This window comes from Leucoraja erinacea, chromosome 19 (genome assembly GCF_028641065.1).
Source record: "Leucoraja erinacea ecotype New England chromosome 19, Leri_hhj_1, whole genome shotgun sequence".
Lineage (NCBI taxonomy): Eukaryota > Metazoa > Chordata > Chondrichthyes > Rajiformes > Rajidae > Leucoraja > Leucoraja erinaceus.
This window is the reverse complement of record NC_073395.1, coordinates 33,193,275-33,211,347: the sequence shown is the minus strand read 5'-3', so window position 1 is coordinate 33,211,347 and position 18,073 is coordinate 33,193,275. Positions and strand designations below refer to the sequence as shown.

Genomic DNA, 18,073 nt, shown 5'->3' with positions numbered 1-18,073 from the left:
AATATCTTTGAACTCTCATGAAATGTGACCTTCCTGATGCAGATAGATGAAAATAAAGTGAGCAGTCCAGCAATTTATTTCCACATCTACACTGGCCATGTCTGTCCTCACGCACGTCTGGCTGTGTCAGGAATTGTGAACAATGCAAATGAGGGGTAGGCCTCACGGAACAGGTTTAACCTCATTTTCCTGTCAATGCAACTCAGGGAAACAAAAATTCCCTGAATACAAAAGAAAAAATATCAAGCAATATTTTGGGGGATAAATATGACTTCTACAATGGTAATCAATTTTGATCTCATTGAAAACTCAGTGAATACACAAATCAGTTGTTTTATAGATTTACTGTGTTCTCTGCATCAATGGGTGCATTGATATCATGCAGGCCAAACAACATTGGAATAGAGTGCTCTATGAAATTGCTCAACACCAGAACCTTGTTAAATGGCCCAAAATCGCATACAGCATTATTAGGACAAAAAGATCAAAAGCCTAGTAAATTAGATAGATTTTAAGATGTTTCTTAAAAATAGAGGAACTGAGACATTTTGGAAGAGAATCCCAGAATTGTGCAAAGAACAAGATGTGAAGAAGAGTCTCGACCCGAAATGTCACCTGTTCTTTTTCTCCAGAGATGTTAGTAAGATCCAGCTCATTCTGTTATTCAGATTGCTCTAGTTCATTGCGGTTGGCTAAACATGCATAATTGTTGCTTCATGGCCATCTGATATGGTTGACAGGGTGATACTGGCTGGAATACTTTATGCACTATGTGGGCTGGCTTAACACTTTCAACCAACATGTAGAATGTCATTATTAAGTTGTTAGATCAGGAAATAAGCACACAACACTTTCTCTTTCACCTGAAATGTCCCACATATCAAAACTGTAGCCGGGCAGAAAATGTTGCATGTACTTGAAATAAAATGTATTCAAATAATAAAAAATAATCAGCTTTCTTTTGCCAAAATCTGTAAATGTTGCAGTGCATTGCAATAAAATAAATGGAACAGTGATTAAATAGGCTTCGCTGCCTTGAGAGTCTCTTAGTCCTTCTTTCTCACCAATGTTGTACCAATTCAGCAGTGGACCTACCACCGGGTCATTCAATTCCGGAAAGAAGAGATTTAACCTGAAACTTGCTTGCCCTATAAAGCTCAGTTATCAATAAATTATTATTGTTCATCACTGTAAAGTTGCTGCAATATTAAAGTCAATGGAATCGAATTTGAGAGTTGGAATACAATGCACAATCACTGCGAAGTTGCACAATTAGCACGTGCAATTGGACAAATTTCTCTTTGAATACTTCAATAAACTTTCACACAGCAGCCTGATGCCTGGATGTTAAGTGAATATATCCAAAATTTGTACTCAAGTTAGATCATTAGGAGTGGTGATTCACAGGTGATACAGTAAACACATTTTGACACGGATTTAAATATATTTAAAAAATGATGACCATATTTTTGGCGTAAGAGGAAGGATTGAATGAACTTTTAAAGAACAGAAGATGGTGAGGAACAGGAGAGAAGTTTAGGGAAAGAACTCCAAAACAAAGGGCCTTGGAATCTTAACTTAGAATAGTCAAAATCAGGAACGTTGACAAGGCCAAGTGAATGACTCAAGAGGCTGGAGACAACTGAGATAATGAGGACTGAGACAATGAAGTGATTTTTAAACATGGACATTAAAAACAAACACCTGTTTAACTGGGAGGCGAGAGACAAAATGCTGGAGTAACTCAACAGGACTGGCAGCATCTCTGGGTAGAAGGAATGGGTGACGTTTCGGGTCGAGACCCTTGTGCAGACTCTCCGGTGTAAACTAGCATCTGCAGTTCCTTCCTACGCAACTGGGAGGCTATCTATGTTGAGAAACACAGGTGTGAAAAGACTGCAATTCAGTGCAAAATCAGCAGAGTTATGGACAAGAGGATGTTGAAGGGTAAAAAGAAATGAAACGTTTGATATGTTGTAGGGAATGTAGCAGGTAATTTGCATAATCCCATAAACGGCAAGATGATGACAACCGGATCATTTTTTAAAAATGTGACGTCAATCAAAACACAAGTATTGTTGGGATCCCAGAGTTAACTCCCTAAAAGATCGCTACAGGGCTGTTTGCAGTCATCCAGTGGTATTGCAGGCTGAAATTTGTTTTAACAGTTCAACCTCTAAAAAAACACCAGCACATCCAACGTTGGAGATTTACACAGCAGAGTAGGGCATTGAAGTTTCAGCCAAGTTTTAGTCTTCACCCGGGGTAGAATATAAACTCCCAAATTTGACTCAGAACAGGTAGAAATGGGATGTGTGACTGGTCAGGGGGTCGCCGACAAGAACTGTCAACTCCACAAGTAACAAGACATGGCAGACAGACACAAAACGCTGGGGTAACTCAGTGGGTCAGACAGCATCTCAGGAGAAAAGGAATAGGTGACATTTCAGGTCGAGACCCTTCTTCAGACCTATATGACCTACATGGATGTGGGTTTCAATAGAAAATTAAGTCCATTTTGATTTCTGAGTTGCAAAGGTCAGCGAGAGAGATGGAACATGGCCAGGAACAACATATAGTCAACTTAATGCCTCTGGAGATAGCATAAATATCCAAATGTGTACAGGCTGTACAGGGTTCTTAAAATAGTCCCACATTTTCTGTCTGAATCATAATTTCCCATGCAACTGCAATTGGGTAAGTTTGGTAACAGGTAAGAAACCATTATTATTGTGAGATTTTAATCTTTCCCTTAAGTGAGTAGTGAAAAAGAATCTGCTGTTAAAATTGTAAACAGTAGTGTTTATTGTCACTTCATACAATAGTTATAGATAGGACAATAATAGTGACAGGTTTAAGAATTACCACCATTAATTTTTGGTTTGCCATAAATCATCCATTAATTTTAGATGACAGTGCTTCTAATATTGGTCTGTAATTTCAATAAATGCTTTTAATCCAACAATACCTTCAAATTTGACCATGGTTAATTTTTAAAGTGTTGTTTCCATACTGTAGGTTTTGTAACATTGCACATGATATAAAGTGTTTTTAAACATCTTAATTTAAGAATAAATTATATCAAAGTGGTCATCACCAAAAGTCTGTGGCTGCCTCACTCCTTCCTAGTCATGTTTACTTTGCTGCTTCCAGAACTGTGTGCACCTTTCCTCATGTGGGGAAAATGGACGGTCGGAGTGTTCTCAGTTGGGCCGTATAAACCCAAATTTCTCGCTGCTGCTGATTTTCTGGGAGGTTTAATGCTTGGAAATGGGCTAAATGTCTGAGATTTCACAGCGCTAATCCTGTGGCCGAGATCTGGAATTCCTTTATCAGAATCCGAAGAATCAGAGGAACGCCGTAGGCTTGGTGACGGGCTGGGAGGCTCCGCTGTAGCTGTGTCGGTTTGGGTTAAATCCAACAGTTTTAGCTGGTGCTGAATCTCAGTCACGTTGTCATTGGCGTCCTTGTAAACTGGCATGGAGGTCTCCCCATCTCCTTGTGCTTGTACGCGGTCCTCAACAATTTCAGTGCCGGCTTCTGCACACTCGCTAGAGCTAAGGGAAGACTCTTCCACTGCTTTTGTATTTCTTCCTTTAGTGACTTGCCCTTGTTCTTCCATCAGCCCGATGGTGTCGCTGTAGCTCAGCTGGTTCCTGCTCCTTGCCAGGTTCTTGCGGTGGACACGAATGTGTGTTCGCCACGGCGAGTTCAGCTTAGACTTTGTGTCGTCGTGTGGGGCCCTTGATCCGGCCACGTGAAGGACAGCATTCCTTGTGATCCGGTTGGTGACTTGCAGTTTCTTGCCCAGGAGCAGGTGATTCATCATTGGAGTGTCATTGGTTTGTGAAGGCAGAATGGTGGTGGCAGTTCCTTCACCTAAAGAACACACAATTAAAAAAAAATTAAACTGGTTAATAAACAACAGGGAAATTCACATCCTCTTTCAAAGTGTTCAAAATAAATCAGTGCTGGGACACAACGTTCATACTGAAAACTCCGATTTAAAAAATGACAATAAATGACCTGTTTTGTACGATTTTGGTGAACTTTGAGTGCATGTTGTCACAAAGGCTGAGCACTTCTAACTTTTAACTTATATCCTGGTGGGCACGGGTCCACTACACATTGTTGCCTGTAATCCAGCACAACTTGGCAGCCACACTTCAGAGGTCACAAGTATAGTAGAGAACATTCACATTTTTATGAAGCGGTTTTGAGTTTGAGGCAGAGGTGAAAGAGCTACTGTGCAAGTCTAGCCTACGGAATATATATGCAGTGTAGCGAGTTTAGAAGAGTTTGACATTGTCGAAGGAGGTCTTCAAAAATGACATGTTGAAGACCTCCTCCGACTATGTAGAAGACCTCCTTCCACCTCCTTCGACTATGTTGAAGACCAGCTTCGACTAGCTATGACTAGCTACGACTAACTTTGGGAAAATTGGACACCGAATGGTGGAGAGTGAAGACGACCTCCTTCGATCTCCTTCGACTATGATGAAGACTATCTACGACTACCTTCGACTACCCTCGCTTACCTACGACTAATATACCGACCTACTACGACTAAACCTACAAGTAAAAAAAGGATCGATTTTTTCCATGGCGACCTTTTTTCACTCACGGGCATTTTTTTAACATATTGAGAAAAACGCCGCAACCTAGCTGAGGCCTCGAGTAAGCGGAGACCACTCTCGAGTATGAAGGAGAGTTATGAAGACCTCCTACGACCCCGTGTCGATCACGCTGCGAGTATGCGTCGAGGGCAAACTCCCCAGAACTCGCGTATTAAGTCGCCCAAGTGGGACAGGCCCTTAATACTATCATCAGACTAGAAAATTAAAAATATAAGATGCATTTTGTAACATTAACAACCATCAACACAGAATATCAAACAGAAAATCGCTTTACTTGAAAATATAAAAGTGCAGGTGATGGAACTCAAAAACAAAGATACAAAATGCTGGAAATACTCAGCAGGTCAGGCTGCATCTCGGAGAAATGGTTTCTGAAATGAAACATAACTCTGTTTCCCCCCCACAGATGCAGCATGACCTGCTGAGTATTTTCAGCATTTTCTATTTATGTTTATCACTTTATTTGAGTTATAAACCAACATGTAAACAAACTAGCAATTAAATATTGTGGTCCAACTAAAATCCAAGTCTTTGTAAGCTGCTCATGAACAAATCAATCAAGATTGAATTAAAAATAAGAAGTTACAAGTGAAATATAGTTACGTAAACCACTGTAAAACAACATTATATTAATCCAATCTGTTAGGACATTTAACCCCGAAGTATATTGCGCTATGAAGAGAAAATATGATAACATTAGTCTGGTTATATACGACTTGATTTGAGCATTGTAGATCCAGGAACTACTGTGCATTCCAGTAATCAGGATTAGACTTGATGCACTGTGCTTTGCAATAAATGCCCCTTTTCAGCCTTTTGACCATTACATAACAGCAAATTAACAGAAACACCATCCTTAATCCTGTCGGGTATTAAAACAAAATGGATTGGCCATTTAAATTCTTCTTTGTGGAAATGGAATAATGTCGTTGTTAAGCAATCAAAAGGCTACGATTTGTTTTGTATTGCACAGACGCAGAATGTTCTTTTCTGTTGAAGTTTACATAAATTAAAATTCCAATAAAGGTGACGTACTTATAGTTTTGATCAATAGGGCAGCACAGTGGCACAACGATAGAGTTGCCGCCTTACAGCGCCAGAGACCCAGGGTTGAACCTGACTACTGGTGCTGTCTATGCGGAGTTTGTACGTTCTCCCTGTGACCACGTGGGTTTTCTCAATGTGCTCTAGTTTCCTCCCACGCACCGAAGACGTACAGGTTTGTAAGTTAATTGGATTTGGTAACATTGTAAAATTGGCTCTAGTGTGTATGATAGTGTTAGTGTATGGGGTGATGGCTGGTCGACATGGACTTGATGGGCGTAGGGCTGTTTCCATGCTGTATCTTTAACGTCTAAAGTCCCATCTCTTCTGACCAGCCCTGGATTGGTGAGGGGGCTAAAGATCTAATATCCCATGGGAACAGGAAGGTTGCAAATAAATACTTGCAAGTCAATATTCTTCTGTACAGAAGATGCAGTTAAATGATGATTGCATACTAGAAGCAACTGAATTATAAGAGTGGCTATTTTTTTTTTTACACAAGACGTAGGTAGGTAGGTAGGTAGGTAGGTAGGTAGGTAGTAGGTGGCGCTGCAGTGGCAGCAGCCAGTCAGCAGCGCGTTAGATTTTTCAACTTTTTAAATTTTTTTAGTATGTTTTAAAGTATGTTTTTGATGTTTCTCGGTGTGTTTTGTGTGGGGGGTGGTGTGGGGGAAACCATTTTGGCCGCCTCCTCCAAGGAGAGGCGACTTTTTCCAGGTCGCCTCCCCCGTGGCCTAACAGCAAGGATCGGCGCGGCCTTTCCCGGAGACGCGCCCGGGGCTTCAGCGGCGGGCGCAGCGTGGACTCTCGGCGTGGAGCGGGTGAGCCCCCTCGCTGGAGGGGAGCGCTCCGTTTCGCTGGCCCGGGGCAGCCGGCAGCCTGAAGCCGCGGTCTGCACAGCTCCAGCTGGCACGGCGTCTACAGCCCGGGATCCCTCGTGGGGGACCCGGGGGAAGAAGAAGCCATCACTGCCAGCCCGCGGCCAACTTCTACCGCGGGTCCGGCATGGACTCGCCATCACCCCTGGAGGGGAGCTTCGACCACCGGCCCTGCGGTCTGCGGTGCTTCTGGCTGCGGCGCGGCGGGAACCTTTAATCTTCGACCGCCGGCCTGCGGCCTACACCAGCCTGAAGCCGCGGTCTCCGGTGGGGAAGAGCCGATCCTGGACTTACCTTGCCTTTGACTTTGTCCCTTACCATCTGGACGCCCGCAGCAACGGCTGCGGGAGGGTGGAGGTCCCGACCACGGGGGAAAATGGAGGAGGTCTGGCCAAGTTCTGTGCCTTCCACCACAGTGATGAATGCTGTGGTGGATGTTTGTGTTATATTATTATTGTGGTTGTGGGTTCTTTATTATTGTACCGCTGCTGACAACCCAAAATTCCACCGACCCTGTGTGTGTTGTGTGGCAATAAATTCTATCAATCAATTCAATATACATTAATTTTTTTACACAAATACATTACGTATGCGAGTGTGTATGGGGAGGGGGGGGGCAAAGAGCACCATCATTTTCATGAATATAATCAAAGAAATATAATTTGTTAAGAGATAATTTGCTACTTTCTGGAATAGTCTGTGAGTTCTATCACCTGGGATAGATCATAGAACTGGACAGCACAGGAACAGTTCCTTTGACCCACAACATTTGTGTCAAATAAATTAAACTAATCTCATGTGCCTGTACATTGTCCATGCCCCTCTGTATGCTGAATAACCATGTGCCTATCTAAAAGTATTTTAAACACCACTATCATATCTGCCTCCACCACCACCCCGTCAACGCATTCTGAGTTCTCACCACCTTCTGCATAAAAGATTTGCCCTGTACATCTCCTTTAAACTTTGCTCCTCTCACCTTAAAGCGATGCTCTCTAGTCTTTGACACTTACACCCTGGGGGGAAAAAAAGGTTCTACAGTCTATCCTATCTATACATCTCATGAGTTTATATACATCTATCAGTTCTCCCATCAATGTCTGGGATTCCACAGAAAGGAACCCAAGGCTGTCCAATCTCTCCCGGTACGTAATACCATCTAATCCCGGCAGTATTTTCATAAACCTCCTCTACCCCCTTTCCAATGCCACTACATCCTTCCTATGATGTGTTGACCAGAACTGCATGCAAAACTCCAAATGTGTAACCAAAGTCTTATGGAGCTGCATCATGATCTCCTGACTACTCCACTTAATTAACGGACAATGAAGGTGAACATATCATGAACCTTCTTTACCATTCTATCTGGGTTCCAAGATCCCTCTGTACATCAACGGTGTTAAGGCTTTTGCCATTAAATATACTTTCCCCTTATATTTGACCTCACAAAATGCACCAACTCACACTTGCTCGTATTACTCCTGCCATTTCTATGCTGCTGTATTCTTTGATAGCCTTTCATACACTTGATAGCCTTTTCATACAACAACCTTGATGTCACCAGCAAATACACTAACTGACCTTTTTACAGATGTCCAAATCATTTATAAGAATCACAAATGACACAGGTCCCAGCACAGATCTCTGTGGAACTCCACTGGTCACAAACATCCAGTCTGAAAAAACAGCCTACCCCACAACCCCCTATCTTCTATCAGTAAGCCAGTTCTCAATCCATTTGAGCAAGTCACCATTAATCCCATGCATCCCGATCTTCTGGATCAGTCCACTTTATCAAAAGCCTTACTAAACTCCATGTAAACAGAAACCCACTGCCCTTCTCTCATCGGTCATTCTTTGTCACCTCCTCAAAACACGTGACCAAGTTAGTAAGACACGAGCTGCTATGTACAAAGCCATGCTGACTGGCCTGAATTAGCCCATTCCCTTCTAAATGGGAGTAAATCGTAGCTAGAAGAATCTTCTCCCATAGTTTCTGTATTACTGATGTGAGGAACACTGGCCTTTAATTCACTAGATTATATCTATTTCCCTTTTTAAACAAAATAAAAACATTGGCTACTCTGCAGTCTACTTTGGCTGCACTACCGTCCTCTGGGACCTTGCCTGCGGTCAGACATGTTGCAAAGAGCTTTGTCAAGGCCTGTGAAATCTCCTCTCTTGCCCCTTCTAATAACCTGGGATAGATGGGCCTGGGATTTATCCATCTTAATTTATCTTCATGTATGCCAACACAACCTCCATTTTGATCTCAAACTGCCTTTGCAGATTAGTAAACTCAACACTGATCTCATTGTCCTCCATGTCCTTCTCCTTGGTGAAGCTGCAAAGCAATCAATCAATCAATCAATTTATTCATCACATATACAACAAAGTGCAGCGAAATTTATTTTGCCAGCAGCGGTACAATCAAAAAAGAACACACCATACCACAAACATCCACCACAGCATTCTTCACTGTGGTGGAAGGCACAAAGTTCAGTTAGTCCTCCTCCATTGTTCTCCCGTGGTCGGGACCATAAACCTCCACAGTCGCCACTGCGGGCGGCCAGATGTACAGGCCCTCTCGTCAGGATGGTAAGCCCCGAATCGGCGCTTACCTACCGCAGACCGCGGCTTCAGGATGTTATAGGCCGCAGGCTGGTGGTCAGAGCTCTTCCCTGGGGTCCCTAGCGAGGGGTCCCAGACGCCGGGCACCGTGCCCGCGGCTAGAAGCTCCGCAGACCGCGGCTTCAGGCTGTAACAGTCTGCGGACCAGCGATCAGAGCATTCCCTTCTGGCGACCCCAGCTCACCAGCTCCATGATGAAAAGTCCACGCTGCGCCCGCTCCTGAAACTCTGGGCCCGACTCCGGGAAAGGCCGCACCAATCCATGGTGTTAGGCTGCGAGGGAGGCGACGTGGAGGAGGCGACCGAAAGGAGTTCCCCTCTTACCCCCCCTCACTACCCCCCCCACACAAGATGCACCAAGAGACATTAAAACACACATTTGGACACACTAAAAAAGTAGAAATGACGAACACACTGCTGGCAGGGCAGCTGTCACGGAGCGTCCCATTGGATCACTCACATTTGTTTAGTACATCACCTACATCCTTCAACTCCAAGCACATATTCCATCTTTATTCCTATGATCCTATTTTCTCCCTGGTTACCCTCTTTGTTTTTAACGTATACATAATAAACTTTGGGATTTTCTTTAATCTGATTCACCAAAGACATTCCATGGCTTCTTTTGGACCTTCCCATTGGCCACGAGTTATTTTTTACTTGTTTTATATTCCTCAAAGGCTCTGGCCGATTTAATCTTAAATCCTACATACACTTCATTATTCTTTGTGACCAAGTTTACAACCTCTTGGGTCAACCAAAGTTAGCTTACTTCACTATCCATATCGCACCAACTTGCAGCATCATGCCGATCTGGAACTTAGATCAACTGGCATTTAAATGACTCCCACGTCTGATGTGGACTTATGCAACAACAGCTGCTCCCAATTTACTCTCCCTAGCTTCTGACTATTAACATTGTAATCTGTTTCACTCCTATTTAGTACCTTCTCCCAAGGTCCAGACTTGTTCACATTCAAAATAATCTTAAAACTTACAACACTGTGATCACTATCCCCAAATGTTCTTCCACTGAATCATCAGTGACCTGACCAGGCTTGTTTCCCAATACCAAGCCCAGTAGGGTCCCTCCTCAAGTTGGGCTGTCTACGTATTGTTTTAGGGAACCCTAACAAATTTATGCCATCTAAATCATTTGCATTATGTGAGCCCTTGTATTGATATTGGATCACTTGTACTATGGGTGTAATATCAGAGTTAACAGTAACAATTAAGGGAACCCGTTTTCATTTTTTTATTTATCTCCCCTTGAGTAAGGGTCTCAGTGGGTCTATAGCCAAGATGGCCACCATCTTAAAAAAGTTGAAGAGATATTAACAAAAAAAAAAAGTTACTGGAGTAACAGCCTGGAGTAACTCAGCCTGGAGTAACTCAGCCCGTTAACAGGCAGCATCTCTGGAGAGAAGGAATGGGTAATGTTTCGGGTCGAGACCCTCCTTAACAAAAACTAATACTGTGATGGATGTAGTTTTGAAGATTCAATATATTGCTGCGATTTATTATTCTCTAAAAAAAAAGGTAGCACATAGCTTAAAAAAAGGAGGAAGGAGGAGACAGTAGATAAATGCATTAAAATGAGAGAGAGAAGGAATATTTTATGCAAAGGTGTTAGTATATTTTGTGCCTCAGTACATTAGAGTTGATGGAGAACAATGAATGAAAAATAAAATCAAAATACACTAACTTCTTTCAATAGCATTATTCATCTGGTCCCTAGGATCTGGGATGATCCCAGGATTCATTTCATTTTCTGTTCCTAATAAAAGAAACACAAAATTTAAAAACTGGACAAAATGAAATAATCGGCACAGAATTTACATTGCAGGTACGTTGATTGGAAATCATTAATATATTGAAATTTATTCATTTTATAGTTTTGAAATGCTTTGTTCCAAATGCCTCACCCTCTGTTTACTGATAATTTGTGTGTTAAACAATCAGTTTTTTTGTTGTTGCTATTTGTCATTCTTTCTCATCCATGGGAATCACCCACCTTTAGTGAAACACGTTCCACATTGTATCTGACCAGTACAAATATAAATGGCTGGTCTTCATGAACAGGCCCAGACAGCAAGCTATTAGGTAATGAAAGGAATTATATTCAACCTCAAGTTTGCTTCATCCACAATTCTGCATTTTCCATCAGATATGACAATCAACGGCCATCAAAAGTGGGAAGTCTGATTGACTTTTTTTATTCCTTCTATTGTAATTGGCACTATGGCCAATATACCATTACATGAATACTGGTAGCTATCATGTACCCCATGACAAACCAAAGGTTAAACTGAGGACCTGGTCTACCAGCTTGAAACCAGGACCAATGCTCCTTCTATGATTCGGTGATTGGTGAAGATACACCATTGCTACAGTCAGTAAAGTTACTAACACAAGTATATTTCTATCATCATGTGTAAAACCAGTAAAACGGCAATACAATCAATTAAACCTGTGTTCATGTGGTCTTCACACATCATAACCAATGTGCTGTTAATCACATCACTAGGAAGTGCAATTAGACTACATAGCTCTTCTCTTGCCAACAGTGGCATGATGGCAATGAAATTGAATGTTTTTTTGTCAGTAATGCAAACTTTATGAACCTTGACAGTATGTGAATTCAACACTATTTCCTGTGATTGTTTAAAGACATTGAAATGGTACCACCTTCCACAAATTCAGTTGTGTTTTATAGATAATTGTAATTCCTATCAGTTAGTGACACTGTCAAGTTAGACCTGGAAATCTGGTGGCTGGCAGACTAACAGCTTCAAAAAGCAGGCACATCAAATGTCCTTATTGTTAATACAAGTAATTAGATGTAATTTTAAAATGTGAGCATTTCCACGATCTGAAAGGGAAGTCACACATTTTAGGCTTTTACATGACAAATGAGACATCCTGGTTCATTTTCAAACTCAATATTTAAAAATTAATTCACTTTTTAAACTTAAATACATTAAAAGGTCACAAACACATCCCTAAATATACATTTGCAGTGATATAACCCAGATCATATACATGCATCCCATTTTAACCCCCCCCCCCCCCCCCCCCCCCCATATCAGTGTTAGTTAGCTTTGCAAAATGGCAGATATTTAGAATCAGACGTGCAAAAGAAGCATGCCTTGTCCAACAATGTCAGAATGTGATTATTAATTGATTGGGTCATCAAACCAAACCGGAAAATTGGTCTCCATCTCAGAGTGAAAATTGGGCCACAGTAAAAAGTGATGTCCCAAGTGCATTTTTCAATCACCAGGTTTTTCTAATGCGTTAAATGAAAGACACAAACAATTCCTGTACACAACATGAAATCTTGTAATATTTCTTGAATAATTACTTTGTAAATAATGAAAAGCTTGCAATCGAATAATTTACTGATATAACATATAACATTAGAAAGTGACTATCTGTCAAAGAATAAATGGGTGGAAGATCAGGACCTTAGATTTGCATAAATGTATTCTACTGGGCAGCAATGAACCTAGCCTCCTGTACACTTTAGAGGCATGGACTGACTACCTGCAGCAGGCACCTCGAAGCATTGGAAAGACATCGTTACTGCTGCTTCTACAAAGTCCCCCACATCTTTTGGCACGTGAAATGAACTGATGTCATAGTCCTCCCAGAACAACCCAAGATATGGGTCAAGTGTAGGCAGGTAGGACTAGTGTAGCTGGGACATGTTGGCCGGTGTGAGCAAGTTGGGCCAAAGGGCCTGTTTCCACACTGTGTCACTCTATGACCAACATTCCAGCATCTTGGCTCAGACAGTCCTGTTGGGTTGGCTATGTTGCTTAAGGAGGCTATATTGCTTAATGTTTTCAAGTGAGAGTTAAATTTAGTTATTGGGGCTAAAGGAATCAAGGGTTATGGGGAAAAAACAGGAACGGGGTACTGATTTTGGATGATCAGCCATGATCATGTTGAATGGAGGTGCTGGCTCGAAGGGCAGAATGGCCTACTCCTGCACCTATTTTCTATGTTTCCATTTGATATTATACCTGCTTTGATTAAGATGAAGTGGGCCTGTTGCTGCAGCTGCTTCTTCTTTATCCTAATGTACTGTTGCTTCAGTGCATTGATGTCAGTGGTCATGCGCTCCATCATCATGCTGTTAAAAACAGAGTGGTGCTCACTGCGACTTGCATCGATTGCCCCAGGGCTGAGCTCAGCAATGTTGCTTGATTTCAGGATCTGCTCATCCTGTTGCTCTACAGAAATCACAATCAGAACATGGAAGGGTTTAAATGTCATTGTTAAAGATTCTCTATCACACTTTTCATGCCTGCAGGCTAAATGGAAGAACAAACCCATCAACAATATACTACGTGGCTTCAGGCAATGCTCCATTGAGATGAAGGCTTCAGTTTTAGTTTTAGAAATACAACGTGGACCAGCGACCAGCGATCAGCTGTACATTTGTTCTATCCTACACACTAGGGTTAATTTACAATATATCTACAAACTTGTCCATGCATTTATCTTCAGTAGACTTGACTACTGTGTCCGGAGGGCGCTCAGCATCGCCAAGGACTGCTCTCACCCCAACCATGGACTGTTTACCCTCCTACCATCCGGGAGGCGCTACAGGTCTCTCCGTTGCCAAACCAGCAGGTCGAGGAACAGCTTCTTCCCGGCGGCTGTCACTCTACTCAACAACGTACCTCGGTGACTGCCAATCACCACCCCCCCCCCCCCCCCCCCCCCCCCCCCCCCCCCCCCCCCCCCCCCACCCCCCCCCCCCCCCCCCCCCCCCCCCCCCCACTTATTATTATTTATTCAAATCGTTTGCTATGTCGCTCTTCAAGGGAGATGCTAAATGCATTTCGTTGTCTCTGTACTGTACACTGACAATGACAATTAAAATTGAATCTGAATCTGAATCTGTCTTCACAGGATCTGTAACAAATTGATTAGACAGCTGCAGCAGATTCAGATGCTGCTGCTCGTGTCCTCTCTAAGACCAAGAAAGTGAATCACGTCACTCCAGTTTTTAGGTCTTTACACTGGTTTCCAGTCTATCAAATAACTTATTTCAAAATATTACTGTTGGTTCATTAAGCACTGAATGGTCTCGGGCCAAAATACATTTCTGATCTTCTTCTACATTATGAACCATCCAGACCTCGGAGCTCGTCTGGGACAGATCTGCTTTCTGTCCCCAGAGTCAGAACTAAATATGGAGAAGCAGCGTTTAGTTTTTATGCACCACATATAGGGAACAAACTTCCAGTAAAATGCAGGTCCGCTCCAACTATCAGTTCTTTTAAATCGGGGCTGAAGACTTTTTTTGTTTGACACTGTCTTTAATTAAATTAAATAATTATTAATTTCTTACACTGTACTGTAACTTTTATTCTTGTATTTTATACTTGTCTTATTCTACTGTAGCTTTTTTTTATTTTCCATTCTTTTTAATGACTGTTTTTTAATTGCTTTTGATTGCTCTTTAATGCTTTGTGTAAAGCACTTTGAATTGCCTTGTTGCTGGAATGTGCTGTATAAATAAACTTGCTTGCTTGCTACAAACCTGCATGTCTTTGGAATGTGGGAGGAAACCAGAGCACCCAGAGAAAACCTATTCGGTCACGGGGAGAATGGACAAATGACATACAGACAGCACCCATAGCCAGGGTCGACCCCAGGTCTATGGCACTGTGAGGCAGCAACTCTACCACTGTGCCACAATGCTGCTCTTGGGTTACTGTGATTACTTGTATATCTAATGTTGTGCACATTTACACAGGTGGTACTTGAAAGAAAGCTGAATTAGCTAGTTTGAAAGCAAATCTCATACATAAAATATCAAGTTGTTCTAGTAATGCATGTTTAAGCACTTTGTGTTAGAAATCATCAGACTATTTGGAAATTTCACTCTTAGTAGAGTATATTGATGCTGAAAAAAATTCAGCATCAGCATAAGCAGATTTTTGCTTGCACACGGGTTAGCAAGTAACTCTATAGGAGCAGCATCAATGGAGAGACTGCAGCAGCTCATATTCCGGAGAGAAATTAGGGGTGGGCAATAAATTGTAAACTTGCTAGTGTTGCCTGCATCCTGAAAACAAAATCCAAAAAGCCCATCTCCTGGCAGCCATCTTTAGTTTCTTCACCTGTCCCAGTGTGGTAAATTGGCCATGATATGTCCGAACTCTTTCACATCCGTCTTGGCAAGTTTACCTGGTGATAAATGTTGGAAATGACCTTTACATTGTTTAGATGAGTGGAGACGTTGGCCAGGTGCCTTCCCCTTCCCAGAGTTGATTCTGTCCATCAGCTGCAGATGTCATGGAAATCCTGCCTGAAACTGTCTGGAACTGGTCACGTTGGGCCAAGCACATTAGCACGGTTCTGCCCGACTTCCAGTAAAGTCAAGGCTGTAGAGTGTGATCTGCTCTGCGGAAATGTCTGGCCTTTGATGCAGTCTTACATTATATGCTGTGACACTTGCTGTGATCATGTTGAATTGAGCTGAAATGTGTCGTGATGCTGAACTTGTTTGTTTTAAACTTTATTTACTGTTTGTTGAAGTGTATGGAGGACAGTTCCCCTTGTCAGGTCAGTGCAGGGATGGATGGGCTGGCTGTGGGCTTAGTCCAACATGTCCAGTTCAAATCAGTTACCTAGACAATACTTCCCACCGCAATTAGATCTTGATGAAGTTACGCTTGGCTAGACGTTCAGAATATGGTGAATGCATATGGTTTTCTAGCTGGCAGTTTAGCCAAACTAAATAATATACTGTATTTGGCATGAGCCACCAGATGATGCATAATTAAAGCTGATCCCAGCAACAGTAAAAATAGCAGCAAACACTTACAGGTTTACGGTTGTGAGATACTAGAGCCACGTGTACCAATAACAGAATCTAGCAAAGGAAGGAACTGCAGATGCTGGTTCAAACCGAAGAAGCTGGAGTAACTCAGCGGGTCAAAGAGCATCTCTGGAGAAAAAGATTATGTGACGTTTCGGATCGAGAACCTTCTTCAGACCCTTTCCCTTTCCTGAACAATACCCCTTTGGGATATTCTAACAAAATATCATCATTGTTAAAAGAAGGAGAGATGCTACATCAAAGATTACCTTTGACTTGTTTCTGATACTTCTGTAACTCTGGAACAAGAAGACTGAATGGGCCCAGGCAACCAACAGCAGAAGCTATGGCGTCTTCATCGTCCAAATCAATCTCTTCATCGCTGTCTTTGGTTTTACTGAGACTTCTGTCGTGAGAATTATAGGTATGATGTCAAGTTTAATTCTACAGAGACAAGGGTTATTCACAAATACCTCACTCTCAAATAGCACAGAAAGAGTTAGATTAGACAGCTTTAAGTTTCTGTTTATTCTTGCCACGCGTATTGTGGCACAATGAGAAGTTTTGTTTTGCATGCTATCCAAACAGATCAGATGTACCACACATAAATACAATCAAGTCAAACTTAAGTACGATATGGGAAGAAACAGCATTCAGAATGTAGTCTGCAGCATTGTAGTGCATCAGTTCCATGCACAAAGTGTGTGTTGTTTTACTTCAGGACAGCTCTCATTTATTAATTAGTTTTAACTTATAATTGATTGTTCAAAGTTACAGCGGAGAAACAAAACTATGCAACTTTTTATGTGATGGCGGAGACATTTTCTGTAAACCACACGAATATTTCTTTACACTTTGAACTATTTGTAATATTCAGTCATTAACCCAGTGAATCGTCAAATGTTAACCATTACACTATATGCAGAACCATCTAATTATCCAATGTAGTGCATACAACCGTTTTTATGATTATCTGGATAATAAAAATATCCCTTACCGTTGCGATTCCGACAACTTCACAGGGATTGGGAATGGATTGATGTTATAAGTGTATTTTTCTCTCAGTTCGGCCATTTGTGGGAAGGGGAATGGTGCCATTGAATACAGGGTCTGTAACAGAAGGAATGAAACACAATACATCAGGGTGACCTTAAATCCACATTATACTGTGTACAATTTAGCACACTGATATATCAGGTCAGAAATGATTTTATTATTTTAGTACTGCCAACGTAAACAGTACCCACTCCCATCCACAACCTGGGTGATAAAAATGGTCCTCAAATACAAAAGACAATAACCAGATGATTTAGAATTGGTTATGAGATGAGAAATATTTGTTCCAACCAAAGGCCCATTTCATGCTTTGAGTGCCTCGAATTTATCTCCACCCTCCACTGTACCAAAGAAAACCACCAGTCCTTGCAATTATAAGTTTATTCAACCCTAGCTACAGCCTATTAACTGTCCCCTGTATCCTCATCAGTATCTTCACACTCTTCATGTGACGTGGTGACAAGGACTGTACTCAGAACTCCAGTCATGACCTAACTCAAGCATGGAGCTTCCTGTCAATAACCAAAAGGATAACTATGCAAACATTGTGTAAAGAATTGCAGCAATAGATTAACATGTTTTAAGGAAAACATGGAATTCTGATGGTGAAAGATGAGTGAAAGCTGATGAGCTCAGAAGTAGTGACTGAAAACAGATTTGTCACAGTAATAAAATGTTGCAGTCTCACAGTTTATTAAGCACAGAGCAGATATGCTGTGTAAAAAAGATGCTCACTCAATAATTAGATACTGCACATTGCATTGATTTAATTTATAAGATTGTAATACCAGTGAATGGGTTCTACCATCTAATCCACAACTTGTGCTCCTCTGGCTATATTAAGGGGATGAAGATACAAGAAAATCATTCAACATGTGTTCAGTCTTCATCAAGTTGTTGCCCACTGTGACAAGCCAAGCGTAGATAAAATATAATGCTTACTGCCTCGTAGACGCTTTTCCTCTAACGTACACACAGCTTTGTGT

General features: G+C 41.8%; 1 protein-coding gene across 4 annotated transcripts in view; it reads right to left on the bottom strand.

The window, feature by feature from the left end:
- Nucleotides 1–1,455: 1,455 nt before the first annotated feature.
- tbc1d30 (TBC1 domain family, member 30) overlaps nucleotides 1,456–18,073 on the bottom strand; it is a 69,036-nt gene continuing 52,418 nt past the window's right edge. For 2 of the 4 annotated variants that reach the window (XM_055650785.1, XM_055650787.1), the window contains 4 exons: nucleotides 17,029–17,141; nucleotides 16,301–16,437; nucleotides 13,219–13,428; nucleotides 1,649–3,879 (listed from right to left, as the gene is read on the bottom strand). In XM_055650785.1, coding sequence (XP_055506760.1) covers nucleotides 3,116–3,879; nucleotides 13,219–13,428; nucleotides 16,301–16,437; nucleotides 17,029–17,141 — 1,224 coding nt within the window. In that variant the 3' untranslated portion in view covers nucleotides 1,649–3,115. Of the gene's footprint in view, nucleotides 3,880–10,895; nucleotides 10,968–13,218; nucleotides 13,429–16,300; nucleotides 16,438–17,028; nucleotides 17,142–18,073 lie in introns of all 4 variants that reach the window. The other 2 variants (XM_055650784.1, XM_055650786.1) reach the window with 2 other exon arrangements.